Below are 17598 nucleotides of genomic sequence, written 5' to 3'. Positions count from 1 at the left end.
TAAGTGAACATTGTGCAGCCAGAAGTAGCAAATAAAGTTGAAAATTACAAAAAAAAAGACAAAAAAACTTATCGGACCATAACTTCACAAGCTAACTTTAAACCTGTAATTTGTTAAAATGATAATAATTGCAGGTTGAAATTTATGAAGTGTAAAGTGAAATAAGTACAAGTACTTGCCCATCTTTCTCAAGTGGGGGACTTAAAAAGAACATAAGTTGCGTAAGCTGCGAGGCACCTACTTCTGTGAATCTACTCATGGCTAAAAGTGTTCCCTAAGACAGGTTATATCCAGGACATGATTTCCTAGCTGAGAACCTGAACAGAATTGGCAATTGGATGATTCCACGGATCATTGGCTGTACTAATAGAGAAATGGCTAGTAGCAACTCTATTAGGCGTGATCCCTACTTAAGAAATAACATCCTTGAATGGTTGACATTTGCAAAAGTTTATAAAAGAAGAGGAATAGTAAGGAGAACCTTTTACGGAAAGACTTCAAAAAAGTTTGGGCGGAACGGAATCATTATAGTTCATTTTTTTTCAACTTTTGAGAGGAATTTTTGGACTTTATATCAACAGACCCATTTTGATAACCGATGACCAAAAAATGAATTTTTTCTAGGCAATTACTGTTCGATCTTTGAACTCACAGAATAAAATGTTAACACGAAAACCCTGCAGGAAGGTAAAGAAGTGGTTAGAAAAATGAAAGTGCTGAGGTAAATCTACATGTCTACTGCATTGAGGTTAGTAATCTAGATGTGCTGTAAGATAGCAAAACTATTGGAACTTATCCAGACATATTACAAAGGTTACGTATGTGTCCGGTGCTTATGCGCACGCGTGCTCCCCACTCTATTCTGCGTCATTTAACTTCACTTTCATTTAAAATTAACACTTTATTAAATTTATTTCTTTCATTTACAAAAAAAAAAATAAAAATTGAACGTTCATTCAGAGCAAAAACAACTTTGAGTATCAAGAGAGAAAGTTGTCTGGTTATAACCTCCCTGGAATTATTATCGTCATATCTAGCAGAGGGAATTGAGAAGGAAAATGGACTGTTATCATGGCCTGTAAACACGGTTGAACAGTGTTGCCAGTCTGTCAGTTAGTCTTTTGTCTGGAAAATTTCATCATGTCTGTGTACAACACCAAACTATACACAGAATTTCAACAGAGGCGTTTATTTAGGAGCAGTAGAGTCCTTCATGCAAAACTTACATAAAATGGACAGGGCGTAAATTAAACAAACAAAATGGAAATATACAACACTTACTCTTCCTGCGATGATCCAATAATTTTAAAAGAGAAAATTTTAAAGATTCATTTGGTCCAAGCAAAAGTGATAACAAGGAATCAGATTACAGGAAAAACTTCTTCAAAGTGCCAATTCATTGCCCGCACCAACAAAAACGTTTTCCTGGATATTCTAAAGACGACTCACCCAAATTCAAGTAACAGAGGATTCTAGATAGAGAATATTTTCTTCCAACAGCTATTGAATGACTATTCTGGTTCTCCAAGAAAGCCTTAAGAAGAACGGAGAGCCGGTCTTTAGAGATAACTACTCCTTGGTAAGTAAAATAAGGATTTACTGTTGAGCCAAGAATTAATATCCAGGCAATGCGTTCAGTAGGTCAAAATCTAGCAAACAGACGATGCAGTAAGAATAATTTCAGCTATTTTCAAAACTTATATAATAAAAAAATTTCCCAAAATAAATATATCTATGGAAATTCCATGCGATACGACAATAAACATGCCTAGTTAGTTTAAAAGTAGACAGAACAGAAGATAACAACATTGTAGAAATATTGTATTGTCAATAAACCCTGAAGATGACCTAGACATAGGTTTAAGGAACGACGAACGCTTAGTTACAATATGTCAGCTTTGCAGACAAATGATTACTTTAAGAAGATAACACCTGCTGGGCTAATAATGTCAATGAAGAAACTTTTTTCACTGTTAACGCTAAATTCAGTGATGTTAACAGCATGTACAAACAATAACAAAACAGAAACATAATAAATTTACAAACCTAGGAAGTTTTCAAGTATTAACTTCATAACCTCAATTATTTGAATGCTATTCGACTAAAAATTAAGCCGGATATTATTTGAATAGTCGAATGGCGTATAATAAGAAGACAAAATCGTCATAAAGCCATTAAGAGTTGCACAAAAATGCTAAGTAAGGTCGTCGGGTATGTCATGATGACAGTTCTTGGAGAAGGACAAATATTTAAAACAGACCACACATAGACGGAAACACACAACTCTTATGTACATAAATTCAAAGTGACTACGAAGACCGGAGATGGTGCCTAGTTAATAGCTAGGTAGAGGTCGTCACTTCTCAATCGCGTTGTCAAGGATGCGTCAAACACAGTCGAAGTGTCCTTCCTTATGTTTACACAGTTAACATTGTTTACATATGTATACCAAAATTACTCCTTATTTAGATATGAGAAATTTCTTAAGTCGAGGTTCTATACATGAAATTAAAGGTGGATCAATATTAATGTGATTGATAAAGGTTATCACATGGTAGAAATACTAAAACACCACTAGGTAGACCAGTTATCCAGAGAACTTCTCAAAGGAAGATGATCTACCATCCTCTAAATGGGTCAGGAGAAAGTACAACCTTTAACAGTGTAGTACAATAGCCACAGAATATGAAGAAAAGCAAAGAAATCGACAGAAATTAAAAACAATTGAAAAATCCAGTTGGGCATGGTTTCAGTGCAATTGGCAGGTATTTATTTACCATAGAGCAGCTTTCCAGGTTGGTGAACTATACAAAGAAAACACTAAAACCCATTTTGTACAAATTATATGGATTTTGTCAGCACACAGAAGAGTCTAAATACAATCGTTAACCACACTGAATTTTTGCCAGTTTGTCTAGTCGTTTTAATTCTTCATTTTTTTTGAAATATGCGTAAATAGCTAGTCACAAATGTGATTTAAATTAACCTTAAAGTCTATAACCGAAGTGCTTAGATTATCATTCTACTCCTTAAATGAATTCCGATCAGACCTTACTACGTTTTCTAAAATAAAACAAAGAGTCATACAAATATATTAAAATAGTTTGAGATCAGTCCCAGAAGTACAAATTAGTTGCCCTTAACAGAGGAAACTAAAAAGTATATAAAAACACTCCAGTGGACTCCTACAGGTTGCATTTTGTAGAACTTAGTAACAATTTTTACTGCGGACAATTCTTATTATCAGGAAAATTGGCATCAAAACAAGGTTCGAATCTCGACACTTTCCTTAAATCCTAGCATTTATTAACGATGCAGTAATTATGAATAAAAACACCATGTATGGTAAACCTACCAACTATTTAGATTCCGACGATTAAAAACACAATTTTCTGAGACAATAGTAACTGTCATGGAATTGTTTATAGAGTAAAAGCACTTACGTTTATCTGAGGTCTTATTGTGTAGTGTGTACTTTCCGTAATAAATAAATACCTTCAGAAGCAGAATCACTTGAGATAGAACCGAAGTTAGGTTAACAAAAATCCAGCTCATCAAATCACTCTCTACCCTTTTCAACAAAATTACAAAGCGTTAAAACAAAAGCTTACACAGAAAAATAGATGATGGATAATACATAAAAATGGATAGCAGGTCAATGAATTCAAAGCCATTCAAAAGCTTATGAGGCTGAAAAGGTTGATCGTTTTATTTACTCACAGCAACTACGTAATCACAACCTGATTTGCCAACACAAATTGTACTCCAAGTGAGTTATTAACAAAGTAAAAACTAATTATGTAATGCATGAAGGAGTAAGCAGAAAGCAATTGAAAATAGCTAATGGAAGCAGTGTTGAGGATAGTAACATATACTTTAGGAAGAAAAAAAAAATCATTTAGATTAGATGATCCTAAAAAGTAGTAATCCAATCATATATCATAGTAATCGTAACCCCTTGCTAGTAGCGAACATTGCAAATAACCCTAATTAAAAAATTAATCTGTTACCAGCTAACCTTCACTTGATTATTAATTTAAGTATTAAACCCTTTAAATATTTAACGAATACAACAAAGTATTTATTAATAAAAAATCGAGTACCTCAGTCATAAATAAAAGTTCAAATCGAATTTCAATAATTAATAATTTAACAGAAATAATTTCAAGGATAAGTACATACATAGGTTTAAAGTTTCTGTTATTAGTTGAAAATAAAATAAGAATTTCTCCTCAACACTGAAACTCCCAATAAATTACTTTCAACTACACTCAAAATCTCCTCCTACTAATAAAATTTAACCTCCTACATCAAAACCTAACCTTCTTGTAACAGACATGCAAAGCCATCAAAATCAAGGTTAATTTATTTATTTTGGTTAATAAAACATAGTTTCTTTGCTGTTTAAACATCAAATTGGTTTCTATTATAAAGCACTACAATTTCAGAGAGTATAATTTTGCAAACTCACTAAAATAACCTTGTAACCATTTAGGCTTATGTATACGTTTTTTGTGTTTAAATTAAAATGCGTGATTACTTTTTGATTGGCCTATTTGTCAAAATGTTTTCCATTTAGTAAGATTTGCATTAATTCCCGTTTTTTTCCTGGATCCAAATTCTTCATGAGTTTTTGGGTCAGCGCTACTAGCACTATTTTTGGTCATCCTCATTTTTTTCTTCAAGATAGAGATCAGAAGAGTCTTCTACCAATGTTTCTTCATTCATTCATCAACATATGTCTCCCCTTCACTCACTATCTTCTCCTCCTATTCATTCTAACTTCACTTCAATCCTTGAAACTTCTTCTGCACTTTTGATTCCATTCATCTCCACCGTAACATTCCATTACAGTGAACAAATATAATAATGAACAATCAGGAGTGTACCCAACATTTTTTTCGATAATAGGGTTTCAGTTATAGAAGTAAATCCCCCATTACATTTGTATTTTAAAACTTTTTCTTTTTTAATAAGGAACGATACAATCACTTTCTTAATGAGATAGTTCCTGATCATAGATTTACAAAATAATTTAGGCAACACGATTTCTTTAAGCAATAAATAAACATAAATAATTGACAGTCATCAATAATTACGATACTAATTTAAAACTCATGATACAGAGAGTTTCTCGGACGGCTTCAGGACAGAAGAAGAGGAAAGCCCGGGGGTGTAGGCGCTATTCCGAGATCTGATATCTCAGTAAGCCCTGAATAACTAGCTTTTCAGACAGAACTAGTGGCTGTTGAGATTTTTGGGGAAAGATAATGAATTAGAGATTAATTTCTGAGACATTCAGGGCTATGCTAAGTCTTAAGAAGTTAATGCCAGATGTGTAAAGCTGCCTGAATGGACTTGTATGATGAAAATCAGTAAATATTATCAGGTAGCCCGGGCACTTAGAACGAAAATGGAACGATACGGTAGTCAGTCTGGCCCAGGACAGCTCCTCCAAGATCCTGAACCATTTACGAACAATGGAAATACTGCATTTGTGCAACCAATCATAAGGATGAATAGTTCAAGCAATCGCGGATGAGTCCCAAAATAGACTCTTAACATCAAAGCAAAACAGAAAGTACAGGTTAACATCAGTGTTTATATTTTATTTAGCGAATTAGAACTAACATAAACTAATTATATAAGCAGTTGAATAAAAAACATTTAATTTAGCCGGATTTAGAAGTGTTAGAATGTGCAAAAACAGCAATTATTCCAGAAATAAACATAAAAATGCACTGCCTAAGAGTTTTATTATGATTTGAATCCTATTACCTTATGTTTAATGTTTACGTTTAAACAATCTAGCTGATTGTATTAAAAAAAATTTGCCTGGGTTCAAGGTAATGTTTAGATTTTATTATTGTTATTTTTTTCTCTCACCAAGTAATTTCAATTTCGATAAACAATAAACATGGGAAATAAAAGTTTTGAGCACAAGTCTGACAAATTTATGATTTATATAGTGTGATTCAGACTATAGTGAAACCCAATTAATGACGACCCTTACTGCAGCAGGGCTATAGTTGGAACAGATTATGGATCGTAAAAGAAAGAAGCATCAAAAATTATATTTTTAGAAACCGTCTCTAATTACGATTATTACAAAATATCTTTGGGCCAGGACTGTAATATGTTTATCACGATTTGTTCTTCGCTACAAAATTATTGCCTGTATTTTTTTTTTTTTTGACCCGTAATTTTAATAAACGTTTTCTAGTTGCCTATAACACTAGACACACACAGAATGCTAAAGAACCGTGCACTTAACTTGTGATGTGTTTCGATATAAGAGCCATTTAAAAGTTAATTCTACACTATATGGTAGTTCCATCTCCTGAATCACAACTGAGTGGTGTGAACACTCATATGACTCTCTTACTACGACTTATTCGAGATTCAAACTTATACTTTGGTTTTTCAAACTTCGAGTTTGTAAAACACATTTAGTTATTACTGAAATTACTTAGATAATAAAACCAATACGTTTAAGGGGAAATATGAGATTGGTACTTACAGAGATATTTATCGCAAAGTTTCCTGGAACGTTTTAGTCGATTTCCTGGAAGAGGACAAGTTGAAATTCAAGCTTCATGCGATTTCTCGTTTTTGAGTAATTTTTTTGGTCACACACAGACCAATTTCTTTAAAAAAAAAAAAACAACACTTTTTCGAACTCACGGGAGCAGGCTCAGAAGTTTTAAAGTCTTTTAAAGCCTGTGGCTAGGACAAGAATCGTTCCTACCAGTCGTTTGGTAATGATTTGGTTTTTGTGTTACGATAGTAAACGATTAATAACATACCAATTAGTGATTGAAACATAAGGTTTGTTCTAAAAAAAACAAAACTTTGTTTGTGATCCCATAGAAGCAAATGCAGTATTCAAAACAATTAAAGCTAACCTCTCATTGCTCTTGCTCTGCACAATTACGAACCAGACACAACAAAGATGTAACAGTTCATTTCAATAAACAGCTGAATATTAATAATTTCTGGTATAAACTGCAAAGAATGCATTGTATGCCTACTGTATAATACCCCCTTGTACAATATAAATGAACTTGAGACACACTTTATTAACATAACCTGCTCTAGTGACACCTCCACAATTTGTTCTATCTTATTATTATATGCTAATTAAATAGGCGAGAGTTAGTAAAGTGTATATTTATTGCGTCAAGACTGTCATTATGGTGTCATAGTTTTACTTCTGTTTTGAAATTAATTATCTCTCGTCAAAAAAAGTGTTTAAACTTTTTTTAATTAATAAAAATATAACATAATTTGATTTTTAAAATTTTATTACCCATCATTTTGCAAATATTGGCTCATGGCTTCAATTTATTTTTGAACCTTGAAGAAAGTTAAGGTTTTTATCAAGTGCTAGAGGGGCAGAATTCCTCTGATATTTTGAAATGATAGTTATCAAAATAGATAGGTTGATATTGGCCCAGAATTACACATAGAGCAACTATCAATAAACTAGTAAGTATAATGTGTGGCCAAAACTATTGCACCATCTTGAAACTTTCACAATTTACTTAGGATAACCCAAGTAGTAAATTATTTTAATAAAAGGAGCGGATGATCGACCCTCGAGACTGAAAGAAGAAGAATAATGATATCACCAAGATGAAAAGTACATTCCCTTACATGATGAGGTATCGTACGAGGTGATGGTTGCTCTTTTGTGGTATTTCAGCTACAAAAATTGATTAATTTTTTGAGTCTTTAAGGAATTCACTTCACAAACATGCCCACATCGAGTACAAAAATTATGAATTTACGCAATACTCCCTCTTATGAAGAGAAAAACTAACTGAAAACCAATTATTTCACTTACATTGTACCCTTTTCAACGGTCATATTTAGATTTTGCAATATATGGTTAGGTGCTTTACTAGAGCCATAAGCTTTGAAAGCTCTCCTTACTGAAACCGCTTGCTGTCGTCTCAGGTAGGCAGAATTTTCTCTTTTCGCCATTTTTGGCTTACTGTTGGAGTCCACAGTGACCACATCCGGTCCTTCGTCCAGACTTAGGCCCGGATTCACTACGCCTCCTTCCCTGTGGAACAAAAGAAATAGAATTTAGAAATGGAAGTTTGGAAAACAAAAAAAAAAAAAATCTTATATTCTATTTATAAAATTAAAATTAAACTTATTGAAGTAACAACTTAGAAATAGGAGTTCCATAATGAAATTAGGGCAGGTTCAAGGAATTTATAATGAAGATGTACCCAATAATAGATATTAAGATGAGATGTTGATTTCTTTGTTCAGTGTTTTAAATAGTTAATCTGCAGATTCTGCGCCTTCTAAATTGAAATTAGATAATCCACAGAGAGGCTGTAACCTTAAGATTACAAAAGTATCACCATGACTTTCTTTCTCAATAAGAATAGTTAAGTGTTAAAATAGAAATCTCTCTTCGAAGGACGAATGATGAGGAAACCTATAGAAGAAGATCAAATATTGAAATTAGGTCATTCGCCCAAGGTCATACCTACTTCTCTTGCAGACCTTTTGTAATTGGTCAAGGGGAACCCAGCAATGGTGGAATTCCCCACGTCATAACTGATCCATTTTTTTTTTTTTTTATTAGGCGCTGCTATTTTTATTTATTACTTTTACATGACGTCACTTGGAAAATGGGTGGGAACATGGATTTCCAGGCACCTCTCTTTCTTTCTCAGGAAACTTTGAAACAAAAAATCTGAAAGGCACAATTTGTTTCAAGATATGAGTGATCATTTAATGTATTTTAAAATTAAATTTAGAATCAAAATAAGAAGAATGATTGTTGCCAATTTCAGCCATTATTTCAGTCATCACATAACTGAATAATTTTAATAAAAAAGAAAAATTTAGTTTTAAAAAACTTTCCAATACAAGGTGCAATATTATCGTAAATCATTAAATAGTATCTGATTGGGCCGACTTAGAAGTGATGGGGGAGAATCATTACCCAGACATCAGTGCTTATTGTGTTCCTTTTCTTTGCCGGTAACATCATGATTATATTATATAAAATTTAACAATGAGATGTCCTACATTCGCATAGATTGAAGCTGTAACAGTTTGCCCGCCATATTGGTGATGATTGGATGAATCTTTATATAAAAAAAAGTGGTTCACAATTTAGAAGAATCTTGGTGTATAAACTAGAATTTGGAGGAGGTGGAATCCTAATAAGATTCGGATTAGTTTAAAGGAACTATGCAAGAGAACTTGACGAGTAAAAACGGCTCCATTTAGCTAAAAAAAAAAAAAACGATCTAAAACGATGCGTAAACAACAAAGAGGTAAACAGGAAAGGACAGATTAAATTAGACGCGATGTAGGTCCTGTTCTCGAGGGTGCCAGGACTATGTATTTGGAAAAACCACTCTTGTTTGCAATGATCAGGGACTTTCCCCACTAATCTTTTTTTTTTTTTTTAAAGCTGTGTTATCTCATGTGGTATCCAGTACCAAAGGATATCATCGCCAAGTAGAGATTAGAACTAAATAGTTGTTATCAAGAGATGGTTACCTTCTCATCTTGTAACAGTTCTCTCAGATACTGTAAAAAAACAGTTTTGCTTTAACGTAATCGCCATCTTGTCAATCCGGACTACACTATAGGCAGGCGGAGGGCCAATAACTGCTTAAGAGGTCTTAAGACTGAACAATAGCCTCCAGGAAACTCTGGAATAGGCAGGACATACTTACTACCGATTCCTCTTTCTAAGGAAGCGTTGTGAAAAAAAAAAAATAAATCAACATATCTCAGGATATACTCGTACAGTTTGCGTGCTTAACTTTAGCCGCATATTGCATCTACAATTATTTATGCAATCATTTGGCACGCAATATACATATACATAATGGAATTTTTATTGTTGATGAAATAATAAATAATAACTGTTATTTTCGAAATATTAAGGAAATTCAACGCCGTGAAGTTAGGTCGTTGAATAGAAGAAAAAACAAAATGATTTAACAAGTTTAAAGTTTTAAGGTTCTTAAATCAATAAATCCCAGTAACCACGCGAAATTTAGTTGCTTTTCCTAATTTTAAAACAAAGCAATGAGTTGAGAAGTTAAGCAGATTTCTGTGTGCTTAGAAAAGAAAAAAAAATATATTAAGACTCCAGCAGAAGTGAAGCTTTCAAACAGGATATCCCGTCATACAAATATAGTGTTCAGCAAGATCCTGGAGGACGGTAACTTAAAGAGGAACACCCTTTCGAGAACAATTGGATAAGGATCAAGCGTACAATTAGGAATTTAGAGGAAAGATGTGAAACGGAAGTAGCCCTTTGATGACCATAGTCGATCAGTTTACAGCTTCTTGAGATCAGAAGAACGGCTTTTCCTCAAGAGTGTACGTACATTAAGAAGCGCAACAAACCGAATATTTTGTTCAAACTTCCTGAGCCCATCACTTAGGGTACAACATCCCGAACTAAGCCATTCTTTGATTTTTTAACTAGATTTCAGTGGTTTAAAAGAGAAAGTAATGTAGTAGTGAGAGAAATAACTGATAGAAGGTAGATTCAGAGTAAAGTAATATCATTTCTTTCTATTTTATATTGTGTTCAAAGCTACCCCACCAGTGGGGCAGATATTAACATTTGGCACAACATTTTTAAATTAAAAAAATATAGATATGTATGTAAAGTACCAACTGTTTATTGATATAGATCTGTTCAGAATACTTAAAAAGTTGTAGAAAACAAAATAAAAAGGTTCAATAATACGATTCTGGGCACTCTGCAACAGAAAATGTAGATTCTGTTCAAATGTGCCCCCCCTCTCCACCTACATAAAACCAATTTCTCGAATCCATCTAGAAATCCAAACAGTGATGACCGAAACAAATGCAAAATTAATCAGTAATATCAGTGGCGTTATCGTGCTGAACGGAAATAGAATGAGATTAAAGCGTGACAAATAGCAGTTCGAAACAAACAGAAGGTTTATCACATCAGCGAAGGATGTTCCTTCAATTTTCGCCAAAGCCTTGCAAAGTCATAATAGAACAGTTGTAGCCTGGGTGTTATCAAAAGAAATACTTCTTCTCTGCAGCAATACAGTAGCGCAGGAATCCTAGCGACTGAATTCGAAACTGGTGAAGTCACGGGTTAATACCTGTATCTCCCCACCAAAAAATCAATTATTTAAATTTACAAATCAACTGCCGAATACGACTTTAGCTAACTCCTTACAAATTTGGCTTTAGTCATAACAGATTTCCCTTCTTGTTTTTCTACCATGGTTAAATAGCTTTCACTTTATGTATTATTTTTCTTTTTCATTTCCACCAATCACCTCATTTGTCTGTCCTTGTGCGAATTTCCTTCGACTAATTATACATACGTTTGTATGTTTGTACGTTTAACCTTTATTACTTGTTCTCACATTCTTTGCATGTATTAATAGCTTTTGAATAATGTTAAAGATTATTTATTAGTGATAAAATCTTATTAAATTATTAACAATCTATATTTATGTTTTAATTGGTTTTATAAATTAGGTAACCATTGGTAGATTCCCACCGTCGGAAGGGCACAAAAATCAAACATATATCAGTGAAGCCATCATAAACCAAAGACATTGTCCGGAAAGAGGAATAACCTTTAAAGGGCATGTTAAGTCACTACCTGTGAGCTTAGAACTGAACAAGTTCCTGTGGCTCATTTATCGGGTCCAATATTGTGAACGAAAGAGTAAAACTTTCTATCTTCTATCGTTTCAAATTTTTCCGGAAATGAAGAATGAATGATGTAGACGTCCTACATCATTTATATTTTTTTTGTCCGTTGAGTTCAAAGTGGATTTGTTGATCGAATAAAAAATGCTGTTTATTTAACAGTGCCCTAGTATCCAGTCTTTTTTGGATTCTTTGATGGACCCATTGTGATATAAGAAATATCTACACAAATCCAGAAACTCTTTATAGAGTTTTATGAGCAGGAAGTAGTTGCCTTCGCTGATCTTTAGACCGAAACGTGAGATGTTCACGATTCAAGATCTCTGGTCAAATCGCTTTGTTGAAGAATTTAGAGCGTTTCCCGATTAATTACCATCCAAATTATATTTCATTATAGCTAGGTATTGAATATTATTCAACAATGAGCTGAGCCATAAATCTCCACTTTAATTCAACGTTTATTCAATGATGTTTGGGAAAACAGCTGTCATTAAAAGAAAATCCTCCATATTAACATCACTCAAAATGGCATACTTAAACTTCTAAGCAAATTTGAGTTATTGTATTTTCTTCTTTTTCCATAAATTCACACAAATCTACCTCAATGAGAAAAACCAATAAATATATCATTTAAATAGATATTTTCTAATGGATTTTCTTTTCCAGAATCTAATAATTTATCAAATACCGTATGAGGGAAATTAGTTAACTATCTGTCACCTTCAACGACTCCTAGTTGGGTACGAGTTTAGACCTAAAGCCTGCAGTAAACTTAGCTAGTACTTTAATTTACTTAAACCTCTGCACTATTCAAGTTCTGAAAGAGGCAGAAATTTCAAATAGCTAAAAAATATTTGTAAATACTTTAAAAAGGAAAAAGTTACAAAACCAGTAAGATACACTCATAGATCCTAAGTTATTTAGAAGGCAATGGCAAAGAAAGTATTTTTATTTTTAGAAAGCAACTATTACCGACAATGACTACTCTGTTGTTCTTTAAATGACAAGCAGATGTCGCTGCTAATTGTAACTTCTCGCTTGAAAACTACTGGCATTTGTTCGTAACTTTACTGAAAAAAAAAATAACCAGAGGAAGTACAGTAGCCAAGTATTCACATTTTGACAAATTCATTTCTATTACTATTGTAGTGACACGTAATCTTTACGTGTCACTTACTGCAATTACGTTGGCTAGAAGAGAAGTACATCAAAAGGAAAACGGCAGTGACTTTCTCAGAAATGTTTTAAACATAACAGGAAATTATTACGTGAATTTTTGGTTAATTGTTTTCGTACGGGAAAATGGAATTTTAAAAGATCCAAGCAACTTCCGGATTTTTTTTTTTTTTTTTTAATTTTAAACATAATGACCCTAAAATGAGAGGTAAAAACCAAGCTTACATATTTTTTAAATGATAACCGAGGAAAAGTCAATTCTGTAGAATTTCCAGGGCAGGCAATCTCCCCCACAAAAGTGGACACTATTAAACAACGCAATCCGATTAAAAATTAATAAATAAAAACCAACAGATGGATTGCCCTTCGTTCCGGGGAGTAACGTAAAGCTGCAGCAGAAGATGTGATTTCAACTCTTTTGGTGTTAGGGTTCTTATCTGGGATGCCTGTATAATTGGTAGGAGATCTCTATTCACACTGAACGATCAATCCGAATTACATGGAGCTTTTGAGTTTATGAAGAGTTTAAGATGTAACATGCAAATAGCTTCGGCTGGCCAAAGAAGCCCAAGACATATCTATTCCGCGCTCAGTTAAATTTCTGTGGATACAGAAAACAGACCAGGCCGATTCGCCTTAATCCGTTGAGTTCTTTTGCTGTATTTATAAAACGGGCAAAATAGTCTATATAAAGAAATTTTCTTCTCAGGATGTGGTAGCGGCAGGGGAAGAAGGCAATATTCTTTTAAAATCTGGTAGCAATTGGTACGTTTTTGGAATATGAAAGCTTTTTGACTCTTGGTAACCAGAATAGATGCTACGCTAAAACGGTAGTTGGGTAAAAACCTAAACCTACTAGTAGGTTTTTTTTTTCTACACTGAAAGAAACCTTCTTTAGCCTCTTTCAGTTAAAAGTGACCACTAAAAGTACCCAGCTCGAGTTTAAACTTACGTAATCTAGGGAAAAACGAGGTGAAAAAAAAGAAGCAACTTTTCCACACCAAGTGAGCGTCTTCAAATTTTTTTGTTTCCGGATGGAAATGCAGAAAAGATCGTGAACAGCATAGTCTTTTAGTGAGAGACATAGACAAAAAGAGATAGAAAGATAATAAAACTACAGAAACCAAATTAAAGACAAGCCCGCATCGAACAATGGATATCAGTCAACACTAATCACGTTGGCGGATCTCATGAATTCTTTGATCTGAAACGCCCCCCATTCGTCGAAGACTGTCGCCACAACTTTTTTTTCTTCCACCAGAGATTGCTCAAGTGGTCTTTCTTCTTGAAAGCCGAGAAGAACTCCCCTACTCTTCCACTGGACTTCTCCCCTCCACCACTTAATCACACTAGTATTGGGTAACAACACGCACACTCGTATCAGCTGATTTTATCAAAGTGTATTTATTAAACATGCCACGGCAACCTTGATTGGAATGTGATTAAAAAAGAAAAGAAAAAGGTATTGTGTGAACGCTGACCCAAGTCTGGTTTATGCTAAAGATTCGATTGTTATCCTTAAGATAGGTGAATGGACCTAAAAGACCTAGAAGAGCTAAATACTTGGTCCCTTCTCACAGCCGAATACTAACAAAAGGAAGGAAACGCTGATTTAGAAACCAGAGTATTGCGTGTATTCTTGTTCTGAAGCGGAAGTCTGATGAACAACAACGGGATGACTATGACTCAAAACATTCCTCTCAGACAATATGACAATATATTGCGCCAGGTAAACAGTTTTATTGTTCTATTAGCATTTAAGGAAAGAAATTAAATTCTATTAAGTGATTCCCAGGTGACTAAGAAAGTGTTATTTTAACCACTTTTTAACCACAACTATGAGTAACTATACTTTTGATTAATTTCCGTTGATAGTTTTTTAGTCAAGTATTTTCTTATCATAAAATTTAATTTAAAGTCTCATTTTACACGAGTTTAAAAAGTGAATACAATGTTGTTTGTACTCCTCAACATTTTGTAGGATAATGACAGATAACAGACCATAGTAGTTTCTGGATAGGTATTGTTGCAACTGCCCAAGATTGATGTTTACTAAGAGAAGATTAGGGAAAAGGACAGCAGAGTGGAGTCCTGTACAGAGATCCCTGGTACGAGTCCAGCCTCCTTTTAGATATCCTTTTATTTTCAGGAGCATCCATGCGATGGACAATTCTGTCTGAAGCAAAAGATCACAGGTCTAAAGCTGAAAGTGCACTGAAACAGATTTTCAGGGTGCACAAGTAAATTCCATTTCCTGAAGTCTGATACTACCCAAATGAGATTGATGAACGCACAAAGACATATTATGCAGATGGAAACCTGACAGAAAAGGATAAACACTCTTCCCACTTATGCTCAATCTAGGGTTATTAAAACAGAAAGCTAAGGCCCAAGAATGTCCTGGAGATTATTAAACGAAATAGTAATGATTTAACCAGTTAAGCGGTGGAATTTAGTTAAAAAAATAAAAATAAAACCCACAGCGTGCGGAATTAAAATCAGACAATGGACGTGTATACACGTCGAATGCAGGGCAAAACAACCAAAAGGTTTACAATGTCATAATAGTCACTGCAAGCTCTCTGGGGCTTACAGATTACAGAGCATTCTGAGCTCATTCAAAATCTTGCACCGCTTCACGTATGCATTGCTCCTAATTAACTAGAGACGCAAGAGCTTTTACAAGGAAGAGAAAAGAGCTTTGAATTCTGTGCAAAATGAAATCATGCTCGAACTGAGGTCTGAATCATGCATGGCAATGCACAAGGGTTGAGAGATTCTATTTGTGTGCGTAATTCCCTAATATCTCTTATGCGGAGACCAAACATGTACCAACCACTTATCATTTGGCTGACTCCCACCGCAGTTCTATTGGTTAAGATAAAGGAAACATCCTACCAAATAATATTCTTATTGTATTTTATTACAATTTCGAGTTTTTTTGTAGTTAATGGCAATTTTATATTTTTCACAACGAGTATACACGTCGAACGCGCACCGTAATAGAGATTTGGTTTGACGTGTATATACACGTCAACCACGCTTAACTGGTTAAGCGACCCTGCAACTTTGTGATAAGCCACATTTACATTAAGTTAGTAAGTATTTCGGCTTGCACAGTATCAACAGTATCAAGATTAAGGAAGGGTCTACAGAATCCGTGGTACATTACCAAGAGGGATAGCTACGTTTTGCGCAATGAAGACAAAGGAGCTTTGCAGTTGATATATAAATCTGGGACGGTTTCGAAAAGAAACTATAACCGAATCTGGTACATTTTAATTGTAACCACAATAACTGTAATTAAAATATAGTGGTATGGGGTCACCCTATGCTTTTAAAGGTCATAAAATAAATAATCTTAACCATTATTAACAGAAACGTTCATCCAAAGAAATTTGATGCAGAGAGTTTTCTGTGAAATCATTGCGGCTATAGACTACGCGATTAGAGTATAAGACAATTTTTAGTCCTATCGATGGATGAGACCAGCGATAAGATAACGTAAGCCCCGACTAAAGCACCTCCTCAACCTTATAATTTTATTGAACTTTAACCCTGGCTTTATCAGTCCAATATCTGAAGGAAAAAAAAAATCTATGATAATCTATGGGGAATAAACTCATCTGTCTGGCTGATAAATCTGGGAAAATATTTACTAATCCAAAATGGAGTAAACAACAATCAATACGAGGGTCGTTTGAAAAGTCCGTGCAAAGTCAGAGAGATAGCACTACTGGCGCGTATCGAGGATATGTTTAGTTAGTAGCATCTCTTGGAAGAACACACGCCAAGTTTCAGCCAGATCGGTCTATTTCTTTGTGTTTGGCATTCGTTTGAATCGAGCAAGTCGAGTGATTTTCAAAAAATGGACGAAAAAGAATTTCGTGTGTTGATTAAACACTACTTTGTGAAAGGCAAAACGCCTGAGGAGACTAAAGAGAAGCTTGATAAACATTATGGTGACTCTGCACCTTCGATTAGAACAGTTAATAAGTGGTTTCAAAATTTTCGGAGTGGCCATATGGGCACAAGTGACGCTGAACGTTCTGGACGCCCTGTTGAGGTTACTACTCCAGAAATCATTGATAAAATCTATGATATGGTGATTGATGACAGAAGAGTGTAGGTGCGTGAGATTGCTAGTGCTGTGGGCATCTCGAATGAACGGGTACATAATATTTTGCATCAACATTTGGACATGACAAAGCTATCCGCAAGATGGGTGCCGCGATTGCTCACGCTTGACTAAAAACGAAATCGTGTGAAGTGTGTGCAAGGACGGTTTGCAGCTGTTCCAGAAGAATCCGCAGGACTTTAAGCGTCGTTTCGTCACTGTGGATGAAACATGGATACATCACTACACTCCTGAGACCAAAGAACAATCTGAACAATGGGTTACCAAGGGGGAATCTGCGCCAAAAAAGGCGAAGACCGTTCCTTCGGCCGGAAAGATTATGGCGACTGTCTTTTGGGATTCGCAAGGAATAATCCTCATCGACTATCTGGAAAAGGGTAAAACTATTACAGGTGCATCGTTATTGGACAGTTTGAAAACCGAGCTGCAAGAAAAACGCCCACGATTGGCCCACAAAAAAGTCCTTTTCCATCACGACAACGCACCAGCTCACACCTCAGCAGTTGTGGTCGCAAAATTAATGGAAATAGGGTTCCAACTCGTTTCACATCCCCCCTATTCTCCAGACTTGGCTCCCTCGGACTACT

At 34.6% G+C, this 17598-nt stretch overlaps 1 protein-coding gene across 9 annotated transcripts in view; it reads right to left on the bottom strand.

Moving 5' to 3' along the window:
- Positions 1–17598, bottom strand: part of snu (ABC-type transporter snustorr) — a 146663-nt gene that overhangs the window by 21591 nt on the left and 107474 nt on the right. For all 9 annotated transcript variants that reach the window (XM_074113796.1, XM_074113795.1, XM_074113801.1 and 6 more), the window contains one exon: positions 7847–8068. In XM_074113796.1, coding sequence (XP_073969897.1) covers positions 7847–8068 — 222 coding nt within the window. The remainder of the gene's footprint in view (positions 1–7846; positions 8069–17598) is intronic.

The sequence above is a fragment of the Rhodnius prolixus genome, unplaced genomic scaffold (genome assembly GCF_049639745.1).
Source record: "Rhodnius prolixus isolate KJV_2025 unplaced genomic scaffold, Rpr scaffold_7, whole genome shotgun sequence".
Lineage (NCBI taxonomy): Eukaryota > Metazoa > Arthropoda > Insecta > Hemiptera > Reduviidae > Rhodnius > Rhodnius prolixus.
The sequence above is the reverse complement of the archived record's forward strand: the minus strand, read 5'-3'. Positions and strand labels throughout refer to the sequence as shown.